The sequence below is a fragment of the Myotis myotis genome, unplaced genomic scaffold, assembly GCF_014108235.1.
Source record: "Myotis myotis isolate mMyoMyo1 unplaced genomic scaffold, mMyoMyo1.p scaffold_m19_p_17, whole genome shotgun sequence".
NCBI lineage: Eukaryota > Metazoa > Chordata > Mammalia > Chiroptera > Vespertilionidae > Myotis > Myotis myotis.
In genome coordinates this window covers 24774234-24788199 of record NW_023416321.1, presented here as the reverse complement: position 1 = coordinate 24788199, position 13966 = coordinate 24774234, and the positions used below count along the sequence as shown (strand labels likewise).

The 13966-nt window shown below is 52.7% G+C and overlaps 1 protein-coding gene across 8 annotated transcripts in view; it reads left to right on the top strand.

Moving 5' to 3' along the window:
- MSI2 (musashi RNA binding protein 2) overlaps positions 1–13966 on the top strand; it is a 355927-nt gene that overhangs the window by 333413 nt on the left and 8548 nt on the right. For 3 of the 8 annotated variants that reach the window (XM_036340471.1, XM_036340469.1, XM_036340470.1), the window contains one exon: positions 13028–13182. The exons of 2 other annotated variants lie outside the window; for them this stretch is intronic. In XM_036340471.1, coding sequence (XP_036196364.1) covers positions 13028–13182 — 155 coding nt within the window. Of the gene's footprint in view, positions 1–12973; positions 13183–13966 lie in introns of all 8 variants that reach the window. 3 more of the 8 variants (XM_036340468.1, XM_036340467.1, XM_036340466.1) reach the window with 1 other exon arrangement.

Here is a 13966-nt window from a genome sequence, read left to right as displayed (position 1 = left end):
TCCTTGCACCCTGGGCTGGGTGGGAGCACTGCAGAGTCTAGGAGCCCCGAAGCTGGTGCAACCCCATGTTGGTGAGAATCATCAAAGGAGCACATGCCTGGTGCACTGTGGTTCCTTATGTTTCTGCTGAGCTTAGACTGTTAGGTCTGTTACTGCAACTACCCCATGAGACAGGCAGGAAGGCAGTTTGGGGCCTGGTTTTACAGGTTTGTTTTTATGAGAAGGCTGGGCCGCAGAGTGGTTACATGACTTATCACACAGCTGGTTACCTGAGGAGCGAGGCTTTGGTCAAAGAGGAAGAACCTGGACTTGAACCTCCAGTCTTAGGCCTCCCTGAAGCCACCCCGTGGAAGAGCCGTGTTTGTTCATGCAGGACTCGCCTGCCGCCCGGACGCCGTGCATGTGCAGGAATGCAGGATGCTTGAGCTGCCAGCACTGTGCCAGCCGCACTAGGACCTCACAGCCTGACTTCCAGACGTAGGTTTTAGATCTGGACCCAGGGTACATCTGCCATGAAGTTTAATTCAGCAGATGTTTATATGTGCATAGCAACAGTAATGATTATATGTGGCAGGCACTGTCCTGGGCTTTGGGTCAGAGTACTTGGGGCTCAGAAACCCAGCCCGGCCGGGTTAAATATGCTTCCTCAACCTGTGGGTCTCGACCCCTTTGGTGGTCGAACAACCCTTTCACAGGGGTCGCCTAAGACCATCCTGCATATCAGATATTTACATGACGATTCATAACAGTAGCAACATTACAGTTATGAAGTAGCAACGAAAATAATTTTATGGTTGGGTCACAACATGAGGAACTGTATTTAAAGGGCCAGAAGGTTGAGAACCACTGTGCTAGGGGATTTATTGCCAGACATATTGGAAGCTCTCAAAATTCACACCCACCCGGGAGATTCCTTAAGAGAACTATCTCTTGCATATGGTTGATAGGATGCTAGAGACACTTCCCAGCCAATTCTAATAAAATAATGATAATACTAATATATTAATCACTCAGACGTATTATGAGTGAAGCAAGTACTGTGCCAAGTCCACTGCCTTATCCCATTTAATTCTCAGAACCCTATGAAGTGGGCACCATCATTCCCATTTTAAAGATTTAAAAACCATGGCTTAGATAGCTTATCTGAGGTGGCAGAGACAGGATTTAAGTCTAGGTCTGTCTCATCAGATCTGTGCTCTGGGCCACTGTCAACAGAGCTCCGTCATACCAGCCCTGTGATGCCTGAGCAAAGCTCTGCACCTTTAAAACATACACTTGACAAAAAACCACCGCTGCCATCAACTCGATTCTCCATATCCTTGGGGGAGGAGAGAACTCAAGCTCATTTACAAGAGGCCTCTGGTGGCATATGTATTTTTTGCACTTGCTTCTGCTGTTGCAGACTTAACGTCATGGTGCTGTCTGGCTTTGGCTGACATTTCTAATCTGACTTCTGGTCCCTAAATCCTTTCAGACAAAGGAGGCCCAGAGAAGGTGTGGTCCGGTAAGAGAGCCAGCCTAAAAATGATTATTTGAAAGGAGCCTTTAGCCAAAACAAGACTGGAGGAAGTTAGCTACTGCCCAAAAGAAATTAGGTGATGGAGCAAGGGAGAGCCTCTCTGGGCTGGACTGACGTTCTCCAGAGGGATGTCAACATCCCTTCCTGTGAGCTGTGAGGCCTGAATCTGGAAGGTCGCTGGGAAGCCCAGCCCTGGGAGGTGATTGGCTGCCCAGTTGCTGGGGCTTTGCTTTAGGCCAATGGCTGGGGAAGGGCGCGGCCGGAGGCGGGAGCAGTGGGCTCCTCGGCCAATCGTCCTGCAGAGAGAGGCTGGGCTTCTGGTACCATGGCAACCAGGAGCAGGGGCTCATTTGTTTTGTAGATGAGTAATTACTACGCAATTAGAGCTAAAAATAAAGAGGCCCTTTGTTCCTGGTTACTTATTAATATTAATAAAATGGTCTGTCCAGGTATGTGGTAAACAATTAATGCAAACCTGTGTGCGTGCGGTAGAGCCTACTGTGGGAGGCAAAGGCTGCCCAGCCCCCTTCCCCCCTTTTTCTGGAAGTTGTTTCTGACTGTGGCCTGCAGAGGGTCAGCTTTCCTGGTCTTGAGGGCAAGAGAGGCTCAGCCTCACAGACACACAGGACCTAGGATGCCCTGGATTCAGGGGATCAGCTAGGCACCTACCCAGAGAAAGGTCTGGCAATGTCAACTCAGCCTCCAAAAAAAAGACCAGAAGCACAGCAGCAAAACCAGAAAACATGGGCTGATGTTGGAGAAAACCCCTTGTCCACTTTTGCTGTGTATTCTTGGCCATGTTATTTGCCTTTTCTGGGTGCACAAAACAGTCTTTAAACCTTCCACTGAGGGAGCTGCAGACATTTTGATGTCTCCCTGCTCAGCTGGCTTGAAGAGAAACAAACCAGGCTTGGAAATGACTTGCTGGAAAGTTACCCAGCGTTCAGGGATTTGCCCCATGTCTTCCTGTGCCCTGGCTTTGGGGATGGAAACAACTCAGAAGCTTCTCTTATATTCCTTACCCTTCCTAGGGGGAGGGGTGCCTGGTGGATTAATCAGATAAGGGTGATAAGCAGCTTTAAGGCGGGGGGGGGGGGGGGGGGGCGCTGGGAATGGAAGAGGATAAAAGCATCGAAGGAAGTGTAGGGAATTGGGAGACTTGGTTCCAGTCAGGCTTCTGCCATGGAGAGCTGGGTGATTTTGTTGGCAAAGAATTTCAGTCTGAAGGGCTCTTGGGGACCATTCAGTCTATAGCTCTGCATTGCTTCTGTTACCAAAGCTCTCGATCCCTTTGTCATTGGGGGTGAACAGGGTGACAGTGTCAGTGCCTTAGATCTGAGAGGAGTGGCTAGAGAAAGCCAGGGACTTCCAAGCGATGAGGCAGGTTGGTGGGGATACATTGGAAAACAGCAGTCATGTTTGTTTGTTATTTATTTTGTTTTGTTGTTTTGTTTTTTATGCATGAAGGCAATGAGCGGGCAGAAATCGTTCCAAAATTGTGTATTGGTTAAAAAAATAAACCAAACCAAAAACAAACAAAAAAAACCAGAAACCAAAAACCTAGAGTCAGATTTTCCCCCCTTGGGTGTGGTTGATTAACCTTTAGGGTTGATTAAACCTTTAGGGCAGTGGTTCTCAACCTTCTGGCCCTTTAAATACAGTTCCTCATGTTGTGACCCAACCATAAAATTATTTTCGTTGCTACTTCGTGACTGTAATGTTGCTACTGTTATGAATCGTAATGTAAATATCTGATATGCAGGATGGTCTTAAGTGACCCCTGTGAAAGGGTCATTCGACTGCCAAAGGGGTCGCGACCCACAGGTTGAGAACCGCTGCTTTAGGGTTTGGCTCTGGGTGGTACTCATTAGTGCAGGTGGACCTGCTCATAGCTGCTGCCAAGGACCAGATCAGCTCTGAGATAGGGGCAATGCAGTGGTCCTTTTTTTAATTATTATTTTAAATAAACTACGCTATTTATTTATTTACTTTTTTTTTTTAATTTACTTATTTTTAGTCCTCACCTGAGGATATGTTTTTGTTGATTTTAGAGAGAGAGGAAGAGAAACATCGATGTGAGAGAAACATTGATCGGTTGCCTCCTGCACGCACCCCAACCAGGGATCGAACCTGCAGTCTGGGTATGTGCCCTGACCAAGAATCGAACCCATGACCTTTTGATGTATGGGATAATGTATGGCCAACTGAGCCACACTGGCCAGGGCAATGCAGTGGTTCTTGAACTTGGCTGCATGTTAGAATCACCTGGGGAGTGTTGAAGATTCCTAGTGCCCAGGCCATACTGCAAACCCATCGAATCAGAACCTACCAGGGTGGGCCCCAGTCTTCAGTCATAGTGAAAGCTCCCCAGGCAAGTCCAGTGCGTAGCTGTGGACTCACGTTCCACCAAGTTCTCGCCAGGTATAGAGCCTCACAGCATTTCTGTGACTTTGCCACCAGCATCCCTACCTTAGAAGCCGGTAAACAGAGGCAAGCCGGCCGCTGGCCCCAACCTCCGTAACAGCAGGACAGCTGGTCTGGGAGCCTGAGCCAGAGGCCTTGGAGCCCAGGACCTTCCTGCCAGTCATTGGTTTTTCCAGCCAGAAAGCCCGCCTCCCAGGTGAGCGGAAAGGGTCTTTGCGCTCACAGACAGTTCTCCTGCCTCCCTCGAGGACCAGCCGTCTGAGAGTAAAGGCATGTACCCAGAGAAGCAGAGGCCCCGGATCCCCCATAAAGAGGGGCGCAGCCATCCTCCTTGACTGTCTGACGAATGGGGGCCTTTCTGTAAGGTCAGAGTTTGTTTGTTATTAAAGACCTAATTAGAAACATGAGAGGGAGCTGAATGGCTCCGTGCTTAGCTAATTAGTGACACGTATGCGCCCGCTTTGAACTTCAAGGACACAGAGCTATTAGCGCTTCCATCAAAAATGGATTAAACTCCTGTGCCTTTATAATCATTAAAGACGGGCTGCTCGAGCGGAAAGCCTTTTGTACAGGTCCTCAAGGGGCTGCCCCTCGGGCTTCCCACCCCACACCCACCCCCCCCCACCCCCCACCCCCCACCCGGCTGCTGAGGCCCAGGCAGCCAGTGTCCATGCAGCGGGATTGGGCAGTACATACTGATGGGTCCTAGGGCCTTCCAGCTCCCACAGGACTGCCCTCCGCAGGACAGAGCGGTCTTTGGAACTGGGGTCAGCCCTCTGGTTGCAGAAAGACCCCACTTTCTAGAGGGGTCTCTGCGAGGGCTTAGGCATGGGAGGGCTTCCTTTCTCTGGGCAGTGCTCTCTCCACCCCACCTTGCTCCCAGCAACGTACCACATGCTCAGCCTCGTTCTCCAGGACGTGGCCTGAAGGAAGGTGGTCTGGTCCACGGGAGAGACGCAGTCCCCCATCTCATGCAGCAGGCATGGCCCTGGCTCCGGGAGCCCCCAGTCTGATGCGCAGCTTTGCCAGATTTCATTGTGCTTTCATTTAGCAATAGCACATAGTCCGGGAAAACGGATGCTGGGCTGACAGTGTCACTTACAAGACGCAAGCAAGCTCCTGGCCCCTCTGGCCAGGGCAGGCAGGGTGGAAGTTAGTGAGGGAGCGCACGGCGCAGGAGCGTGGAGGGCCGCCGGGTACTCATGGGGGAAGCAGACTGGTTGCTTTTTTGAAAAAATGGAGGTGGACGTGCCTCAGGGACACGGCAGTCACCGGTCAGGCCTTCTCAGATTGAACTAGGAGATGCTTGGAGCCACCCCACTGTTAGGGAGAGAGAAAGGGGGCCACTAGTGGGCACCACACTCCCTGCCCTTATTTCCTGGTGATTCTCAGGTCGGCGTGGGGGGTGGATGGGGAAGCAAAGGCTCTGTCGTCACCGTGGTGGCCACCCTCTCACCCCCACCCCCACCCCGCCTTTGCCTAGATGACTGTGATGGAGGCGGCACCTGCCTCCCCAGGGTTGTGTGAGCAGCTGCTGGGCGGCTCAGTACGCACTTCATGGGGGCTGCTGGTTTCGGGAGGGTCTCTCCATCTGCTGCTCCTTGCAAGTTCTAACCTGCGTGGGTTTGGAATCTGAAACCTGTTAATTTAGAGAACAGGCAGCAGGATGTGAGTGTTAAAACACCACCTGCTTCAGCCAAATCATAAATATTTGTCTCCCGGGTTGGTTTCCCCTCATCTTTCCAAGCACTTTAGAGGCTCAGGGCGGAGGCGCTGTTGAAACCCCCTGAACGGGGTCAGGCACCCCACCTTTCATTTGCGACTGAAGACCTGAGCGGGGCAGCCTGTTGAGGTCCCTTCATTGAAGATGCAGTGGCCCCGGCAGACAGTCACACCGGCAGAGTGAGGGTCACACAGCCTCGCTTCGTGGCCTTGCCTTTCCTGGGGCCCCTCTCCCCTCATTCCTTAGACACATGCAAACAAGCTCTATCCCCCAGGACCCCTGGGTCTGGGAGGAATGGAGCCTCACCGTGGCTCCAGAAAGTTCCTTCTTTGCCCTCATGACAAAAGCCTGGTTTCCTTGGCCACCAGGCCCAGGCCCTTCAAGGCTGCCCCATCTCCAGAATGTCTGCCGATGGCCACCAGCTGCTGGCCCCTCCTCTGAGGGGCCCGCTGATTCTGAGGAGGAGACACACCCACAGACCCAAATCAGGGCCCATAACAAAAGAGCACCAAGATGGGCAGAGAAGGAGCTGTTTGCTGTTGAGAGTGTCCCTCAACATAAAGCACATCGTCCCGGCCACAGAGCCTCCCGGGTGGGCCCACTCCAGCGTTCGGAGCCTTCTCCCCGCAGTGGTCTGAGTGGCGGTGGGACCTCCGGGTTCACACTAACACGGGATGGGGGTGGTTTACAGCCAGGCGGGAGTGAAGCTATCTCTTCAGGGGAGTGAGATTTTCACCAGAAGCTTGGACCATTCTTCAAAGTCATTAGGCCAGTGATGGCGAACCTTTGAGCTCGGCGTGTCAGCATTTTGAAAAACCCTAACTTAACTCTGGTGCCGTGTCACATATAGAAATTTTTTGATCTTTGCAGCCATAGTAAAACAAAGATTTATATTTTTGATATTTATTTTATATATTTAAATGCCATTTAACAAAGGAAAATCAACCCAAAAAATGAGTTCGCGTGTCACCTCTGACATACGTGTCAGAGGTTCGCCATCACTGCATTAGGCCCAAGTCCGAGGGTCCGCTGTCCATCAAGTCCCCTCTGAGAGACGCCACGTTAGCCGGCAGACACCGCATCAGCCAGCGCCGTCTGAAGCTGGTTAGGTTTTGAGAGAAGAAACAGGAACGGCAGTCTTCGGAGACGGGCACCTCCGTAACTGACAGCTGGAGTGTTTATGTGACGCCGGCTTCCCTGTCAGCCAGCGAATGAGCAAACACTCCCTGTGTGTGCTGTGCTGGGTTTGCGATGCGCCAGGCATCTCTGGATTCGTCGAGACTTGTTGGTTCCCGGCCGGGCGTCTACTCTCGGTGGCATATCTGTTTGGATATGGAGACAGGGAGAAAGAAATATCATTGCCGTACTCTCCTCCTCCTTGCCCCGTTTTAGAGTGTTTCTTCTCTTTTCCTTCTGAAATAGACTTTCATCAGAGCTTAAGAAATTACTGTATATAAAATTGATTGTCCCTGCATCTGGGTCCCGGAGCTGGTTCAATTTTAATTGAGTGTGTCATACAGGGTTCCCAGGCTGCATGTAATTGCCGGCCCTCTCTATCTGCACCTCCCACCTTCAGGCTAAGCTCCCGAAGGGTGGCGGGGACACAGTGGCCGGCCGGGCTGCTGGAGTGGACCCCCCGCCCTTCCCCGCCCCTCCCCTCTGCTCGAGACCCACGGCGAGGTCTCTCCTTCCTTATCGGGAGCAGGTTTACCTTTTCATGGTGGCCTCTCCCATTTGGTCCTCTGTGTGTGTTCACAGTGGCACTGCCTTCAGAGGGCACAGTAAGGAGACTGCAGAGTGGGTCCCCAACTCTGTTCCCCTGGGGTGCCCAGCTGCCGTTCTTCAGAGCCCCCACGTAAGGAGTGGCTGGCTGTGAAGAGGGACGATGCGGGTCTCCACTGTTGGCAGGCAGTTGGCAGTCTGGACTCAGCGTCCACGGAGGCCCAGGTGTCATGGGGGGAGAGGGGTGGGTCGCTCTGGCTTTGGAGAACAGGGTCCCCTGAGACCCTGAGCGCCCACCTGTCCACACACCCTGCCCTGAGGGGTCCCTTGCTAATATAGGGGAGACAGTCTCTGTGCCGTGGGGTTTTCAGTCAGGTGGATAGAAGCACAATATGGACACGTCAGAGGTGAGTGTCGGAGGGACAGTGACTCTGGCCTCAGCCTACCAGCATAGCCCCTCTGGTCATTCCTTTTTCAGTCATTTTTTTAAATTCTCTAAAACAACAAACTAACTCCTAAAATCCAGTGTGATGAGTTAACACAGCCCCGGCCTCAAGAATACCACACGAGCTTATGTTCCCAGTCCTCATTGTGTTGGGGGCTGAGGTAGGGAATGGGTCAGTACATCACCTTCTGAACTGGACCGGGAGGGACGGGCCACCGTTGCATTTGCCCCGCTCTGAGCAGCACACACTCGGTCCCAGACGTGTGCAGGGGCCACCAGGGCCGCCTGCCCGAGACTAAGCCTAGCAGCAGCAGATAAGTCACAAAGCAAATGACTGACGTTGTCTTGAGGGCTGGCCCTGCCCTTTGGGGAAATGTGAGACCCACCAAACCAGGACCTGGGTCCAAGGCTGGGACCTGGCAGGGCCCTGGCTTGTCTCAGGTATGTGGGCTGGGGTCATTATAAGCATTTCCTTTCTCTGGGTCAGTAATCACCCCCTTTTCAGGCCTTAGAGCAGAAGTGCCTCCCAGGGGTGCCCCTCGCAGCCTGAGCGCTAGCTTTCTGCCTCAGGCCCAGGGGCATTCATTAGGGGCCATACAGAAATAGCTGGACTCCCCTACCTTTCCTAGACCTACAGCCAGGCTGTCTGGACTCACTGCCCTCTCCCAGGACCTCCCTTACCCCCATGACTAATTCCACTCTCAGCCCAGCCCCTTCAGAGCCCACGTGGGCAGACTATGTGCCAGACAGAAGGCAGTCATCCCCCGGGCTTGCCTCCAAACCCCGAGGACAGAGGTGCCCCAGCTTTGATCTGCTAGTAAGTGAGGTCTAGCTGAGGGTCTAAGCCTGCAGGATAGCCCCTTGTCAAGGCCTCAGGAGTAAGATTCCCTGGCTTTCCTGGGTCAGAGTGTTCTTTTTTCCTGCATGGGCAAGAGTTCCTTCTGTTATTCAATGCAAAATGCCTCCAACTTTAATTCAAATGTATTCCCTCTTGCTGGCCTTGGTGGGATTTAGTGTCCTTGCCTTCCTGCCCACCATCCCCCGAGTCCTTTCTTCAGATCCGAGATGATTACATGCACCAGGTGGACGAATCGGATCCTTTTGTAAATCACCTCCTGACTTGTATGGCAAGTGAATTGTATTCTCCTATATCAGATTTTCCTAAATCTGCACATAGTACCTGTTTTGTTGGGCTCTACATACACCATCATTTCAAAAATAGGTGTATTTGTTTTAAACTTGACAAGTTACAGAGCGCTTTCTGTATTTCCCACTGAGATTCAGGCTGACAAAGGCGGTCGGTACTCACAGACCAGGACTCTGGCCGGTGAGGGTCTGACCCCAAGGTCAGGGCCAGGGTCACACTCAGGTCTTCTGACTCCAAGTCCAGTGCCCCCCCTCTCTCTACATCACAGCTGCATCCCAGCGCATACCAGCTGGACAAATAAAGCACAGAAGGTGCTGGTACACAGGGGTGAGGGGTGAAGAGGAACTGCCCAGGATTAAACCACTACTGTGGGTGCTGCCCAGAGCAGCTGATGGAGCAACAACCCTTCTTCCCCACAGTGAGCCCCCACGCTACCAGCCCGGGGCAGGGCTTGGCCCAAGCCCTTAATATCACACCTTTTCTACAGAAGTGCCAGGTGTTTGCAAGACATTGTCCTCTTCTGAGACAGGAATCATAATGTCCCATATCTGAATTTCAGCGCTATTATTCAGCAACATGTACTGAGACCCTACACACACGCGCGTGCGCGCGCACACACCCGCATGCACACACATGCTCCACCAAGTCAGTAGCACGGTGCCCTTGCCTGTTAAGAAAGACGTGCCACCCCCTTTTCCTGAAGCGATCCTAGCATGTGGGACCATTTCTGGCCCCTCAAAATGAGTCTTGGTGCCTGGGGAGCGGTGCCCTCCATCAAGACAGAAAACGGAGGTGCCTTCACAGAAAACACACCCAGGTCAGGACCTCGGCCTCGTGCTTTCTCCCCCTGCCTCTCCTCTCAAGGTCATAGCTCGGAGGGAGAGGGGTCCTCAGGTAACCCCCTTTCCTGTGGAGCCAGCCAGCGTTCAGTAGGAACTTCCCCAGAGAAGGAAACCACTTTGCCCCTAAGGCCTTCCCACCTGCACACAGAAACAACGGCTGCTGAGAAGTTTGCTTGCGAAGTGGCGGTCCCCCCTCTCCCCCAGCAGCCAGAGCCCTTTCCCAGGATGCCTGGGACTCCGGAGGGCTTGTTTGGGGACTTTAACACGCGCAGGGAGGGAGGGAGGGAATTGTTGGCTGGAACACGGGCACGTCTTCTCCATGCCCCCTGATGGGTCAGGTCCCACTGCCCAGAAGCCTGGAGAAAGGAGACCCGCCCGGAACTGGCTGCTTCTTGCCTGTGACTATGCCCAGTCGTCGCCCCTGGCTGGGGGACACCTGCAAGGCGGCTTTGAGATGGGCCTCGGGCATTGTGAGCAGCAAGTGTATGTGACAATAGGGGGCTTGGGGTTTTAAAGCGGCATTCTATACAGCGCCTTTAGTGCCACTTGATGGGAGATGGCTGAGCAGGGGAGGGGTTATACGGGCCTAGAAGAGCCGCTTATGGCCACATTTCCTTCAGACCAACTCTTAAGCTGCAGGCCTGGGCACACAGGAGCGGGGGAGGCAGCCAGGGATGGGAAGAAAACCTGCAGCCCTCTTGTCTCTGAGCCAATGGAGGGGGTGTTTCTGGACAGCATCCCTGTGTGGGCGCACAGCATCCTTCTGTGGGTGCGCTGCATCCTGTCCCCGAGGCTGCCTCTGCTGGTGGATCGGTCTCTGGGTAGTTCTCCCCCTACTGGAGGGAGCCGAGACCGCACGCTCCCTTCTCCCAGCCCAGCCTGCCCACTGTCTTCCTAGATCCTCATCTGCCAAAAAAAAATCTATCCATCTTCCACTTGGCCCCCCACCCCTAAAACAGAACAGGCTAGCCACTTGTTAGTTACTTGGCATAGGACAGGGGTCAGCTGCCTGGGTGACCCAGGAGTCCACAGTCTGCGCGCTCTCCACCTTCCCTAGCCCAGAGGAGAAAAAGTGTGTTAGACCAAGATAATTCTGCCTTTTGAACATCTCGGCTTGATACTCGCCTCCCTGAGTGAGAAAGGACAAATGTTATCTGCAAGCTTAATCTTCTGTATTCAAAAGCCCCGTCCCTTTTGTCTGCCAGAGCATTCCCAAATCAGCCACTTATTTGCTCTAAGCCTCTGTGATTTTTTTCTGTCTCTTTAGCCTGTTCTTTTCATCAGCCAGTTCATTCATTTCTCGGCTACAGCTTCCAAGGGGCCTCACATTGGGGCCTCCTGCCCAGAGGGCATCCCAGGTAGCAGCTTCCCTTTTCTCTGCTGAGTCAGGAGCCAAGCAGCTTGGTTTGGTCTCTTTTGTATCTCCTTGTTCCCAGTCTCCTCCCAGTCTGGCTTGGGTGCAAGGTCAGCCAGTCTCTTCCCATCCCCGGTGACAGGTTGGTAAAAATCCATCCACTTCTGGCTTTTCCAGCCCCACCAGAAGCGGGGACTGCAGCCACAGGCCCCTGGGCAAGGCCATGACCAAGAGGGGGTGCACATGTCCTTTCCTTCTGCCATTGAGGGCAGCTGGCCACCAGGCAGAGAGGGGAATGCTGAGGGGGCAGAAGGGAGAAGATGTGGAGGAGCGGCCCCTTGGAGCCGTGGAAATGCACGGAGCCCAGATGGTCTGGTTCTTGGAGACAGGTTAGCTGTCACCCAGAAGTCGCCAGCACCGGTCACCTTGAGCTTTAAAATCTATGAGAACTTAACTTTTGCAATTAAAAGAAAAAATGTTCCCCATTCTGGAAAAGAAAATGTTTAAGCTTCGAAGGGGACATGAAGATGAGACAAAATTAACCTGGTTGACAGCCATGGCTCTCACTGGGGAGGGAATGACGGAATTTGGGGAGGTTAAGGGTGGGGGGCCCCAGGCTGTGTCTCCTCCTGCTCCCCCTCACCCACCACTCTGGGGATGGGGGGCTCAAAGTCCCCACTTGCTGTCACAAAGGTACATTCCTAGCTCTTTTTGTCAGTCTGGAGTTTCTATCTGAAGAGAACTAACAGGAAACAGGCATTTCAGTCAGATATGCTTTAGCTATAAACTGGTTCAGTCAGTATGCTCTGCATTCATATTTCTGTCTTTTTTTTTTAAACAAAAGGAAAAAAAGTTTAAATCCCCCCTTTCCTTCTACTGCAGGAGGTGAGTGTGTGGGTGTCCTGTAGACTATCATTGGCATTCACCCGACTTCAGCCCCAGCCTCCAGATTTGCCATCCCCACCCCATCCCCTCCCTCCATCCCCTGCTCTCCACCCCAGAAGGGAGCCCTCTGCCACCATCATTCCGGTTCTGTTGAGATGCCCCGACTTTCCATGACATATCCCATCCTCCGACCACGTTCAGTATGGACGACTTTCATGCAGGGATATCAATGGGAGGGGTGGGTGGGGAGGGAGTAGCCAGTGGGGAGGGGGGAAGTGGTTGGGTGCGGGGATGGAGAATGGAGATCTTTTTTGTCTTTTTTTTAAAAAAAAAAAACAAAAAACACAAATTGTCATTTAATGGATCCAAAAACAAACAAAAAAAGAAAATGCGAAACAAAAACAAAAATCAAAAACCCCCTCCCCGAAGATTTTTTTTCCTAGACACAAATTGCTTTGTTTCCTGTCATGTTTTAATATCAATATTAACACAATGTGTAGTCTAAAACTAGTTCCTTTGTAGTTTGCATGGGATGTGAATGCTGTCTCAACGTGCCCAGACCTAGACAAGAATGCATGAGCATCAAATCAGATGTGAACAAAAATCTCTCTCTCTCTCCTCCATATATATCTCTATTTCTATTGTGATAACTTGGTGGGCAGTGGAGCACCCTCCGGTGGATTGCCGTAGTGTGTTGAATGATTGTTTTTTTATTCTCTATATTTTTGGAGCTCCGAGCTTCTTAGTAGTAGCCTGGGCTGAGTATTCTTGAGTCCCTGCTGATGTTTTCGCATGGCCTTGGTTGAGTGTTAGAAGTTGGGCCTCAGCTGTTTTTCTCGAGTGTTTGGCTTGTAATGACCGGTGCATGCCTGGCTTCTGGCCTCATACCCAGCTCTATTCTCTGCACACCAGTCCTGAATAGCTACAGTGCTCAACCGAATTTTGGCGCGCCCGCTTCCCCGGCAGGCTCCAACCCGGCGCGGCCCGGAGGCTTCCCGGGGGCCAACAGCCCAGGACCTGTCGCCGATCTCTACGGCCCTGCCAGCCAGGACTCCGGAGTGGGGAATTACATAAGTGCGGCCAGCCCACAGCCGGGCTCTGGCTTCGGCCACGGCATAGCTGTAAGTACCTTCCTTCCCCTGCCCTCCTGTCTCCTTCTTGCCCATCTTCTGTGGCCCATGGGGAGGGTGTGCCGGGAAAGCCCAGAGTTGGAAGCCAAGGAGAGGGTGGTGGGTCCCCATCCACGTCATTTCAGCCACCTAGGGCTGAAGCTCCTCCATTCAGATGTTACCGGAGCGCCTGTGGGCCGCGCCCCATGATGGAGTGGAAGGAGCGTGGGCAGGGCAGGCTCAGGGCACCACACCATCACCTTCAGCCCATGCAACCTTGAGCCACTTATATGACCCGCCACTTCCCTGGCTGCAAAACAAAAATAAGTGTGTCTCTCTCAGAGGACTGAGAATTCATGGGACTAGGGCAGTGGTCGGCAAACTCATTAGTCAACAGAGCCAAATATCACCAGTACAAGGATTGAAATTTCTTTTGAGAGCCAAATTTTTTAAACTTAAACTATATAGGTAGGTACATTGTTATTAACTTAATTAGGTTACTCCTAAGGCTTAGGAAGAGTCACACTCAAGGGGCCAAAGAGCCGCATGTGGCTCGCGAGCCGCAGTTTGCCGACCACGGGACTAGGGTATGTCACCTGGTGGCACATAGTCAGTCCTCAGTATCGGCCCCTGGTCCTTGATCTCTGCCTGCTGGAGACTGTCACGTGGGCTGGGACCTCGGAGCTGTGGAGCCCCCACTGGAAGGTAGCAGCCTCAGTGGGTAGAGTCCCTCCCCAGGCCCCAGGTCCAGCGTAGGTGAGTGTGGTGCAGTCCCCTCCCCAGGTGCTAATGTTTC